Raw genomic sequence first — 12795 nt, forward strand, 5'->3', positions numbered from 1 at the left:
TGTAAATGTATGTTTCTCGTTTCAGGCAGTGGCAATAGAGCAGTGCAGGAGATCTTCATAGATAATCTGGTGGGAACATACTAACATATAAATATATTTACAGAGCTGGTTGGTTGAAAGCTGCTGCTGCTATCTTTCATCTTCTACTCTGCATCATCAGTTTGACCGTCTGTCAAACTAGATTCCCATCAGACAACAAAGACAATGCATTGCTTCACAGTATATTCGCCTCAAGATTGTAACTAAAAGGGCCAGCACTGAACAAAACTGCTTACGTGTACAGGGAGAATTTCTTTAACAAATCAGGCCATCTGCGCATGGAGAGAATGTTATCTCTGAAAAGAACTGTTCTGCATCTTTGTTATCTCGCCTATAGCTGATGGCGATGACAGCTAATGAAAACCTCTCCCAGCCGTTTTTGACCTTTTCCTGTTCACTAGGTGTTCACTGTCATCCGCTCCGGCACTTTTAACAGTGGCCAGATGTCCCAGATGGCTTGGCTGGGCGGTGCGCTGTCAGCAGATCTGCAAGCCGAGCATGAGCTTAGCATGAAACACTGACACGGCACAGTGGTCCTCCAGGGATGCAGCCAAGGAAACCTGCAGATCCGTACAGTTTGCACTCTTTGTCTTGCTGCAATTATAAAACGGTAAGGTGGCTACATTTCATGGTTCACATAAATTCTTACATTGTGAGTGTCTGAAGCACTTTGAAGAACTGTTAAAAGTCGGATTAACCTGTCAACACATACACAGTTTGCATTGGCTTTTTTCCAGTTGTTCAGACATATTCAGCCTAATCACATGAACAATAAAAGATGAGCTATATATTTAAGTTATATATTTAAGGTGCTTGACAAAACACACAGGACCAACAAACGGCTTTTTGTGAAGGAGGAATTTATTTTGCATCTCTGCTTCTACATTAATCTCTTCATGATGAAACCAACATCATAAAGGTTAAAAACAGCAGTATATCTGAACCATCTAGAAGTGTGCTATTAAAATGACAGCATTATTAAAACAGGTGAGGAACCCTCCACCCTCCAACAGCCCGTCTCTGACCACTACCCCAAAACTAATCCTGAAAACCCACATTTTGTCAACACAAATTCAGGTACCCGACATTGTAAGTGTCCGCCATACTCATCCATTAAAGTCGGCAAGCTTGTGTAAATCAGCACCAGTGCTGGCTGTGCCACATGTAAGGCATGGGTTCCTATTGTCAAAGCAGGTAATCCTCTCTTGATCCTGATTTTGTTACACTGTGAGTGTTGAAAATCAATCCTGGAGCCACTGAGGCAAACAACGGCACAACTGAACAATATTATCTCCCATAAAAGACGCTGCCCTCACAGTGACCTTTTTTTTTTCCAAAGACTGCAAAATTTGTAGCTCTGTAAAAACAAATAGAATATATTTCAACATATACAGTATATAAAGCTTTTTTTTTTAGTAGCTAGTAACAAAAACGACCAGAGAGACTTAATCAGAAGGCACAGCGAGACAGTGGTGACAGCGGCTGCTCAGCGAGGAGGCTGTAAACATTTCGTCCTGTTTGTCCAAAGAGTGAGATAGCAGGAAGGGCTTGAGTGTTTCCAGAAGGCAGTGTGTTAGCCACTGAAGCATAGCTGCTCCTGGAGTGGCAGTCACTTAAAAACAGTCAGTTAAAAACTGTGTTGTAAGGCTAAGATCTCTTGATATATGACCTCCTTCATCGGGTAGGCATCAGCTGATACGAGGCTCTCTCTCTGCAAGTCATAACATTGATTAGATTTAATTCACCCATGCACGGGAACAAGTGTTGCACCATCATTATGATGGTTCTCATGAAATCTAAAGGCATAAGACCTTTGTTTGTATTACGTTAGCCTAACTTCATTAAATTACACATCCTCTCTTAAATAAGGACACCCAGTCCCCAAACAATGTGGCCAACACACACAGAAACCTGGATTTGGTTGAAATTTCATCATTACTGGAGCATAATCTCTTTGAATGTCCCTCTCTGCTGGATGAACAGCATTCAGCAGTATGTGGTGCTGGCTGTTGCTCGCCAAAACTCCACTGGCTGACTTAGAGAGAGGTGCATGGCCATTGATCACCAAGGTCTAGACCAACAGGCTGAGACAAGTGATCCATTATGCATTGTCGTATTTCTTCAGGGCCTCCTCTAGCTTGCCTGTGATTTTTTGAAAGAAGGAAATCTGCTGCTGTAGGTAGTGCTGCATCTGTGCCTTGAAGTCACGCACACGGATCTGGTGGAAGTGCTGGATCTCAGCCAGCGTGGCACAGGAGATGATGTTGCAGCGCTCGTTGATGCCTTCTGCCTGTGCCCCGTCCATCTTGCCCTCCTCCACATGCTTCTGGCTCTCTTTCACCTTCGTCAGGGCTCCTGTTTGGAGGTGAAATAGAGCAGGAATTTAGATCAAGATGTCTTTTTTATAATTATGTTTATCTTTTCTTTAAAGTGCTCCATGACGGTGAATGTTCTACAAATAGAAAAACACCCATCCCATTTATTTATCAATGTTCAACCATAGAGGAAATCATTCAGGTGCTATTTTAATCAAAAGCACAAAAGAATGCCCCACTTTTGATAATGTTCCTTCCTTAAGACAGACCTTATTTCCTTAAACTTAAACTTGTCAAACGACAGACTTTAGACTCTTTAACTGGAAAGTTAATTAATAATCTGATATATTCTTGTCTCATAAAAGTCAAGAGCACAACTTGACAGTGAATCTATCACTTCAGGGAAATTACCAAAAATAGTTTGAAGACTTTTGGCATGAACAGTTTGTTCCAAACTCCCTGAGAACCAGAGCCACATGTGGGTCTATAGTTAGAAAATGCGAAGGGGCCTGACTCTAAAAATATCTATTACATTGTGTCACTTCAAAGCCTTTTATAAAACAACCTTTTAAGGGGATTTTGCCGGCAGTTTGATACCATCTACTAAGATTGTTGCCACTTCCAAGGACATGATATTAACATGGGCAACTGCCTACTAAATACGAACAAGTCTGTTTTGTAAGATTTAGCTATTCTTTAATGCTGATGTCACGGTCATGGCCCGTTAGAAATGAGAAGCTTGCTTGTGTCTACATCTGTCTGAAATCAGGGACTAAGAAAAAGTTTACACTCTCTGGGGATGTTCAATTCTCTTATTTCAACTCCTCTGCTTGAAAGATAATGTCCATCGCTGTCATATAGTGGTTATTGATGCTTTTCAATCTCTTTTTCAGAGTTCAGCTGTTGGACTTCTGTGTTTGTCTTCGGGAGGAAGCTCTACAATGGCATTTAAGTAAACCATAAAAACATCAGCTAGTACTTCTTCTACAAATCTCACAAGAAACTATACCTTGCAAAAAAGAAAGTAAGCATATCACACTCACACGGAGAGTAAAATCATTATCTATGCTCAAAGTCACCACACTGCCAGGAAGAGCTGCTTGCTGTCGTCACTGTGGTGGACTCTTGTGGCATAAGAGGACAGAGTTGATGGTTTACAACCTCCCATTTTCACACATCAAGTGTCACTGCTGCTGCTTATACTGAGATGCAACACTGCCGAGCTTAGATTGCTGCAGAACAAGCCCTCAGCCATTCTGGTGCCAAAACATGAAATTAGCCTACAACTTTCCAGACAGATGGTTCAATGGGAGCAGAAGGCAGGGTCACAACACCAGGAGCTGATGACAGATGACTTTTCAAACTGTTGACATTTTCTGACCGAGCAAAGAAAGAGATGTCATGAGCAATAACTATTAAGTTGAAATGCAAGAGAAACTGACAGGACATGACCTTCTGTCTGAACTTACTACTTAAAAAAGTTTGCATGTCATAGCTGCAAGAAAAGAGGACAACCACACACTGGCTTGGCCCATCACATGTACGCCTGCTTAAGGAACTTCATGGTTTTTGTTTCTCAAGGTTCTTGTCAAAAATGATTGACTTACAGAGCAAAGAGAGGAACTTCAAAGTGTTTCCCCTTTTTTAACAAACTTTGCCTCCTGTTAGTCTAAGCACCTGCAGGTGGTAAATCCAGAGGCTATAGTGCAACATTTCCTTGACCCAGCTTGTGGACTTGTTCCCTCTCTGTGTTTCAAGTACCTTCCTCTCTGAGATTTGGACTGTTGGCTATAGAAATCAAGACATTTGAAGACGTCATTGCCATTTAGAAAATTGTGATGGGCATTTTTCGACATTTTCTGACACCTGATGAACCAGACAGTTAACAATTATCAGATTAACTGATCGTGAAAATAATCCAAGTGTTTGCCCTGAGATGTTTTAAATTGAACTTGTTGTAGATCCATTTGATCTGTCCTTGTTTATGTGGCGTAAACGTTGGTCAGCTCAATATGTTGAAAAATTCAGAAACCACCACTGACGTTCTATGGTTATGCACGATGTTTTAATATGCCAACAGCATGTTGCAATTGTTCAAAGTGACTCAGACACTATGTAGTAAGACGTGTGTAAATCTGCACATGGCATAACTAGCTGACAGACAATGTAATCCTCCATCGAGCGGTGGCTTTAGGGTGGGGTGTAAAGGTGCTAAAGGCATGTAAAAAAACTTCCTGTATTAGCCTGTAAGGGGATTTTCTAGTCGTTATGTGTGCTTAGTCACTAGCACACTGTTGAAAGTCTGATTCAGTCTGCTTCTTTCCTGAAATGTGAGACCACAGAGGGCTTACTGATCTAACCCTGCACTATTCTGGCTTCTGTCTACCCTTAAAGTTCTCAAAAATGTTTTATGACTACCTTTATCTTTACAAATCACAACACTCTGAAGGAAGGCTATAAATTACACCACTCAGAGCAAAGAAATATGCTGACAAAATCCCCCCAAAAAGACATCTCTCTGCCCTTCCTTCCAAATCTGCCCAGTTTGCCTTCTGGCTCTAGCTCCCTCAGCTGCAGTTTAACCCAGATCTTTGAAATTCCTCTAATGCACAACAGAGTGAACATGAGAGAAAGAGAGACAAAGATAACAGTGGAACCGAAGGGGTGGAAAAGAGGGAGATGGGAACAAATACAGCTGTCCAAAGACTTAAATGCCAATCCCAGAGGTGTTTACTGTATCTTAAAGGTCTCTGGCTTCCTGCATTTTAAAAGCCCACTAATGGACTAAGGAGGAATAATTGTTACCATGGATACTTTATGAGAAAGGCGAGAGTTCAGTCATAAAAGATGGTGTCAACAAACTCTAATATGCAAGACAACATCATCTTCACAGCTGCCACACGTAAGCTTTGCAGGCCTGCTACATAAATGGAACCACTAATAAGATACTAGAGTCTGTCAAGTAGGGCTGCAAATATTATTTTCCTCATAAATTAATCTGCTTAAAATTTTCTCAATTTATTGATTGTGTAGTCTATGAAGCGGAAGAAAAATGTGAAAAATGCTCATCACAATTTCCCACAGGCCAAGGTGAAATCTTCAAATTGCTTGTTTTGACTGGCCAACAGTCTAAACCCTGCAGATATGTAATTTACCATAATATATGGCAAAAAAAGCAACAAGTCCCAAAATGAAAAACTGGAACCAGCAAATACTAGAAGCAAATGTCTTGAATAATGACTGAAATATGTCTTTCAATACAACAATAAACAATTAATCGGCCAATTGTTTGATCACTATTGTGAAGTTGAACAGAAATTTTTTCTTAAATCTCCAATCATAAAAAACACTAAATTAGTTCTGAAAGTCTCTTTTTAAAACTTCTGTTTTACAATTATTATTTATAAGTCTGAAAAATTGTAAATAACTTGTGTGCAAGTGACCAACAGTGTGTGGAAGTCACAATCGATCCCCTTTTTAAATGATTAACTAATGCAGTTTTGTATCTGATCTCTTGTTGTACAAACCGTTGCTTCTGCTCCTGCCATCTTTCCAGGGTCACTGCTGCTGAGTGACTGACAGAAAAATACTAGACGCTATTTGACATACATGATGCTATTGAGTTCATATACACCTGTGGACATTCAAGATATAGAGCTCCTGATTCACCAAGAGTGATACTGCAGAGTCACACTATAAACAAAAAAATGATGAATGCTTGTGAAGAAATCCTCCCTGAGTGTATGGAGGTGGCAGCGAGCCCTCTTGGGCTCACTGGAGGCAGCCACTTCAGCTCTTACGTAATCTCTAGTTACACAACACCAAGCTACCGCGCGCCTCTGACCTGAACAACCAGCGGCAATCCCCATCTCGTCACTCCACCACCTCGGTCATCCATTTGTGCATTAGAGGACATTTAAATAACCTGTAACAATATATCAGCGAGACCCGCAGTGTTTGCACAGGAGTGTCAGCTGACAGGCTGACTCAGCAGGAAGACCTGACATCCTTGCAAATCAGTGCTTTCCCCTAACCTGCCTTCCATTGTTTTGTCACTTCATGTGATGATAAAACTGAGATCAGACAAAATACAGCTTTTAGTAATGAGCAGAATAGATACATTTAACAGGGGAAAGAAAACACATTTACCAAAGTCAAAACAAGGATAAAGTTGGTCAAGACAAAAAGCTTTCCATGTAATTTAATTACTCATAAACCTAACCTTAATTAATCCCAGATATGCTTCACCTTACTTTCCTCTCTTTGTAGATTTGTTCTTTTATTTGCATGGTGTTTTGAATGCATTTTATGCTTTTAGCCAAGTTGATTAAATTAGGTTTTGAAACCAACACAACTTAGGTAGGTGTGGGGACATTCCCCTTTGCCTTAAGTTTATAAGAGATGTGTACATTATTTGTAAACTTGCTATAGAAGTGGGTGGTGGTCTATTATGAAGTGACAATATGCCCGATTCCAAAGTCAAAACAAGTATTTCCTCTTCAGGACACTGCAGGCAAGATCAATATTATCACAAACTGTTTGAACAGCAAATTTCAGCAGTGTAACTCGTTGTATTTCCATATTCATGTGGGTGGTGTTAAAAAAGAGCTATGTGTTTTCAGTTCTGCACAAGTTGCTGGAACATTCATAGACTGTGGTGTATGTTGTCAGACGTTTTAATATTAAACTACCTCTCCTTTCTTGAGCTTCAATACTGCTTCTTTAGTAGTGGGGCAAAGCAGAGCTATCTTTAACCATCTGTTTAGATTGTAAACAGCGAACATTCACAAAACCGTTCTCTTCCCTTCCTCTTTCTCAAGAGTTAGATATAAGAAGAAACAGCAAACATTAATGTTGTCAAGGCCACAATGTCAGATAGGACAAAAATAAAAAAGGTGCAAAAATAAAGGACATGCAGTTCGATAAGTTTAAAAAGCCCAGCTAGATATGGTGACAGCATCATGAGCTAGAATTGTCCCTGCCAAGCTGCACACTAATGGCTAATGCGGTCCCTGTAGAGGCAGAGATCAATAGGTTGATGTTCAATGCTCCACTGTGGGGAAGCTCACATTTCCCTGGTCATTTCCATGGGGACAAATAAAAACCTGTCTGGAGTCTGAGGTTCTAATGAGACAGATATAAGGAGCTAAAAAAAGAATTCAGCTGTTGATAAGACCGATAAGCAATGCTGTGATGTGTTTCACCTACAGAGAGCAACTCTGATATGACTGCAAAACCAATGCTAGAGATGGCTTCTTAAACAGGGATAATGACCAAGCTGGTAAGCCTCAGCCTGCACTTTTAACACTGCCATTGCTACTATTTCTTTCTCTGCTTTAAAAGCTTGGTTACCACACCACCAGTGCACTGATACAATATAATTTCAGTCCCAGCTGACCTACTTGGCCCAGTGAGTTTCTATGTGATGACCTGAAATGTGAACTTTGGTTTATGATAAAAAAAGCCTGGCCTCACCTCAGGTGTCAAACCGGGAGAAGACAGCAATAAACCTGAGTTTATAACAGTACAACAGCACTTGTGGACATTTCCTTCAGACGTTTATCAGGAAAGGCGTATTAAAATCAAGCAACAGATGGTATAAACGTAAACAGGGATGGAAAGGAAATGTTTAATTATAGTCTGAGAGAAAGGCAAAGGTAGACAAAGGGCCAGCCAAAACACCAAACTCAAAAATGAACATGGCCTATGGCGTATGTTTGAGCTCCAGGCTGCACAGTGTTGTCTTCACACAATGATATGTCAGTTAAATTTAAGCGATGAGTGTTTGTGGCTCCATTAAAAACCGCCTACTCTTCCAGGTACCTTTCGCACTAATTATCTTAGGGTGAGTAGACAACATAAGTAGACTTCATAGAGTGAACGTCAAGTGACTTTGCAGTGGGTATTTGAATTTAACACTCTCTGGGAACATGTAACCAATCTGAGAAACAAGCAGCCATTCAGCTGTCACAAACGAGGGAACTTTTAGGATATTTAATGTAACGGATCTGCCACTACCATGCAGTATAATAAATGTTTATAGCCTCTTGCAGATACTGGCACAATATAGACACAACAGGCCTAGTAGCTCTGCTTCTACATACTAGTATTTAACAGTGAATAAACTGAAGTGAATTTAATTTTTTTTTTTGTCTCTTCCTTTTCTTATGAATAAAAATAAAGAACAAATAGATTCTTCTCTTGCTTAATGAATAAGGCTGAAAAAAAAACTGGCTCAACCAGACTTGAAAAAAAAAATAAACAGCCTCAGTCCATTAAAAACAAGATGAGATCAAAGTAATTTTGGATTCAATATGCATTGCGTGGCTCTCCTTTTATCTGCTGCATGCCCTGGCTTTCCCATCAGCTCTGTTTCCAGCATCCCAGTGTGATGAAGCACTATTTCACTGCACTCTGTCACCTTTTCTCAAAATCGTGCCTGTGGCAAGGTCTTCCATGTACGGTGTCTAATCAGAGTTTCTTATCTGTGGAATTAGGCTGGGCTTATCACACCAGACTGTGTAAATGGCTATGTCACCTTATTTGGGCTGTGTGCGGGCCTACGTGGCAAACTTGATTTGAGCTGACTGGAAAGTTTGTGTCCTACTGCAGCCTAAACACACTCTGTTCTGTTTCCCAAGTGGCGTCTAGTGTTTGTAGGGAACCCAAATGATAAACCAAGATCTCCATAGGCCAGATGGGGAGTTAACACAAGTCACCAGAAAAATATAAATTTTTAAGTTGTAGCTCTGCTAAGTCACTTTGGCAATTTATTTAATTAATTTAAACAAAATACTAGATTATGTTCCCCTCCCTATCTGAAAGCCATGTGATTTTAGTAAGGTAGAGCACTGGGACTGAACGTAATGCATGGAATGAGAAGGATTAGTTCACATCATCCTCTAATCTTGCCAGTGTATATTGGCCTATATCCTATATGGTGTTCTACATGGCACTGCTTTAAGGTAGGATTCTCAATTTCTAATTGTCAGTGATTTTAAAGATTTAGATTTCATGTGACATGAACAGAGGCCTACTACTGTAAATCAAAATTCAAAGGCACACATATTGGCACACCCACGCGTTCAGAAAGCAGTCAATCAGGTCGAACCTGAGGAGGAACGGTTTGGTTTGAGTTGCGTGTTTCCTATAGACTATCATCTTCTCTTCCTCATCAGTAGGAAGTGCATATGGTAAACAGCAATGAGAGCTTCTCTCTAAACACAAGTGATACAGTGCTGTGCCTCTTGCATAACAGTGTTGCTTCTCATGAGCGTGACATTTTGCCACACAATGAGAACAATCACTGGGTTAGGGTTATGTAGGAGGATGGCCTTGATTAGCCTAACACTGACTTTGTGTACAAAGGCTCAGAAACATGTGGACACTCATTTATGACCAAATATTGTTTAACATCAGTGGTGTGATTGACAAACCAGGTAGGACATTCTCCACCTCCGGTGCACTACTACGTCATAATTCACCAGTGATGGAAGCTGAAACACAGCTAAAAGGCTGCTCTCACTTGATAGAGCAGATGGGACAAACAGTGGAAAACCGGTTCACAAATGCAAACACTTCTTATTTGTTTTGCAAAGTGACATAAACTATTATTGTAAGCTGACCTGCTGCCTGCTGCTTCCGTCAGGTCTGACAACTAAAACTGCATGAAACAAATGATGTTGTTTATCTTATCCCACAGGTACAATATTGTTTTATTTTATATGTGGAAATGCAGTGAATTTTAAATTGGTTGGAACAGTGGGGCTACAAGACACCTCAGCAGACTAGTTTCTCAGCAGAGATTTGTCTCCTGGTGTTGTTCTGGGATTTGAATTGTGTGTATTTTAATGTACTTTAATTTATAATTGTCTTCTTTTAATTCGATTTTTCAATATTAGTTTTTAATAGTCTAGAATTATTAAACATTCAAAGTTGGTAACAATCTGTGTCCAGATGTCATGAATCAAAATACATTATTTGGCTACAGAGAGGCTCCTGTGAAAGCGGTTTTAAACACTATGATACATTAGTTAATGGTATTTTAAACATCTGTGACAGTGCTGTTACTTTACCTTTCTGGACATGGATGATGTCTGGGTAATTTGCCAAGTGTCCTTGGTAAAGAGCTAACAAATCCATGATCGGGTCGAGATCCTTGCTGGGCTGCTCAGCAAAATACTCTCCGATAGCTTCATATGCGTCCCCAGTGAAGGAGATAGCCTGGTTGAGTCCAGTAGAGTATACCTGCTGGTCTATTTCAAAGGCTTGACTGAGCACCCTGAATGACATCCCCACTTTCTGATACTCCTTCTTAAAGCCACTGATCTGCTTGCGGGCAAACTCATTGACAGTGGCATTGAGCTGCATGGTGCTGTCATCCATCCTTTTGGTGAAAGTCTTGAATCCATCTATTTTGCTCTCAACCTCCTGGAAGTCGAGCGGAGCCGCTGGAGTGCTGATAGTGAGGAAGAAGTTGGCTCCAACCATTTCGTCCTTCTCAGCCTTCCTCTTACCCTGCTTCCATGCCTTCTCATCTGTGCTGTTGCAAGTGAGGAAGTGCTGGAAAACATCACACCTGGCCAGGACAGGGTGACTGGTCATGTGGTTCATCCACCATATGAGGCCTTTCCTCCTCTTAGAGATGAAGTCCTCCTCAAAGCGACCTGTGGCCTGCTTCTCCGGGATGTGTGGCACTGAGATAACAGGAAATTTCTCCACCAGACGAGCATAGAGCCAGTCAAAGTGCTTATACCTCCTGTTCACCGGGTTTTGCGTGTGGGTGGGTGTGAGCTTGTAGGAGATGTAGCTTTTCATGCCCTTGAACTTGGTCTGTTTAGTGGGGTCATCAATTGCACAAGTGAATGGGTACGGGTTCTCCTGCCACTCGGGACCATACTGACCGATCACCACACAGATCTTATCCCCATCCTTCACAAAGCCTGATGCTTCCCCGAGCACAAACGCCTCTCCTCCTGACTTCACAAAGGTTGAAAACCTGTTCAGGTTTCTACTGACCGTGGCAGAGCTCTTTGCTTGCTGTGCATTGCCTCTCGCCATCGAGGATGTTGATACTCTGTAAGTGGATGGCCCGTTGCCTTCAAAGTCGTGATACCGCCCTCCTACAGTGCCTGGCTCATCTGCAACAGTAGAGCTGTCATCCCAATCATCGTCCCAGTCATCATCGCTCACTTGGCCGGTCGTCTGATAAGTATGCTGCTGCTGCTGCTGTGGATGCTGTCGTTGTAGTGGAGGGGCTGGGAACGCGGTCAAACCGGGAGCAGAGGGTTTAGAAAAGTTCTCTGTTTTATTCTGAGGCGTGTAAGAGCCGTCAAAACCTCCGGATGGGATGTTGGCATATCTGGAGTCCGGGTAAGTGTCCCCAGATGTGCTGCAGTTGTTGTTGTTGAACGTGGAGGCGGCGTCGTTCCTCAGGATCTCCACGTAGGACGCGGGGAACAGTCCCCTTTCTCCTTTGCTGTTCGTCCCTTCAAACCAGCCCTCAATGTCCTGTTCGCTGTACAAAGTTAGGATTTCATTCTCCTTCACCGACACCTCCCCGGGATTTTCAGAGTTGAAGTCGTACAGCGCTCTGGCTCTGAGCGCCATGATTCACCACAGCTGGAAGAAGAGCAGGACAGCGGACTAACTTATGGCAGGCTGGCCGGGGCAGGAGGGAAGCGCAGCGGGCTGCCAGGCTAGCTCAGTCAGCCCAGCCGAAACTGCTCCTGAAACTCCGCGTCCAAACTTCTCACAGTCTGAGCAAACCCTTTCTTCTGTCCCTTTCTGCGCGACCCTAACTCTCGATCACACCTGAGAGGAAACTGCGGTGCAGAGGCTGCAGTGTACGAAACTGGAGCGGAGGTATTTTCCGCCACAACAACACTAACCCGAGCTCCTCCAGCCTCGCTCCGATCCGAGCTGGACGCTTCTGCCTTCACGCGCTGCGCAGCAACCGCACGTCGACCAGGCTGGATAATCGAGGGCGGAGCTACAAGATGCTGCAATCCACCCAGGCAACACAAATCAACCGCCAGTGAGTGAGTGCGACAAGAAAGCTGGCCATGACTTGTTGAGTGCCTCATACCAAACACATACCCCAGACCAGCTTTTCCAGCCTGTGTCCCACAAGCAAAGAAATTATTAAAAAAAAGGACCAGCATTAAAACAGCATTGATGCAGAAATATACTGTACTAGGGCTGCAGCTGGTGATTATTTTCATTGTCGAATAATCTGATGACACTGATTAATTATTTGGTCAATTAAACATCAGAAAAAGTGGAAAATGCCCATCACAATTTCCCAGAGTTAAAGGTGACTTGGTCACTTGTTTTGTCCAAACAACAGTCCAAATCCAGATACCGTTTACGGTTACATAAAACAAAAAGCAGTTAATCATTTCAGAAGCTGGAATCAGCTAACAATTTGGATTTCTGCTGA

General features: G+C 42.1%; 1 protein-coding gene across 1 annotated transcript; it reads right to left on the reverse strand.

The window, feature by feature from the left end:
- Nucleotides 1-1457: 1457 nt before the first annotated feature.
- snx18a (sorting nexin 18a) lies at nucleotides 1458-12283 on the reverse strand. Its single transcript, XM_041041799.1, has 2 exons — nucleotides 10430-12283; nucleotides 1458-2394 (listed from the first exon to the last, which is right to left on the reverse strand). Exons 1-2 carry the CDS (start codon nucleotides 11961-11963, stop codon nucleotides 2141-2143), a joined length of 1788 nt encoding a protein of 595 aa, XP_040897733.1. The 5' UTR covers nucleotides 11964-12283; the 3' UTR covers nucleotides 1458-2140.
- Between the last annotated feature and the right edge of the window lie 512 nt (nucleotides 12284-12795).

Source organism: Toxotes jaculatrix, chromosome 7 (genome assembly GCF_017976425.1).
Source record: "Toxotes jaculatrix isolate fToxJac2 chromosome 7, fToxJac2.pri, whole genome shotgun sequence".
NCBI lineage: Eukaryota > Metazoa > Chordata > Actinopteri > Toxotidae > Toxotes > Toxotes jaculatrix.

Excerpts from the sequence above, each read along its gene's own strand:
- snx18a (XM_041041799.1), bottom strand. The coding sequence starts at position 11,963 with ATGGCGCTCAGAGCCAGAGCGCTGTACGACTTCAACTCTGAAAATCCC. Across the intron at positions 2,395-10,429 it reads CATCATCCATGTCCAGAAAG|GAGCCCTGACGAAGGTGAAA; the intron begins GTAAAGTAACAG and ends ACCTCCAAACAG.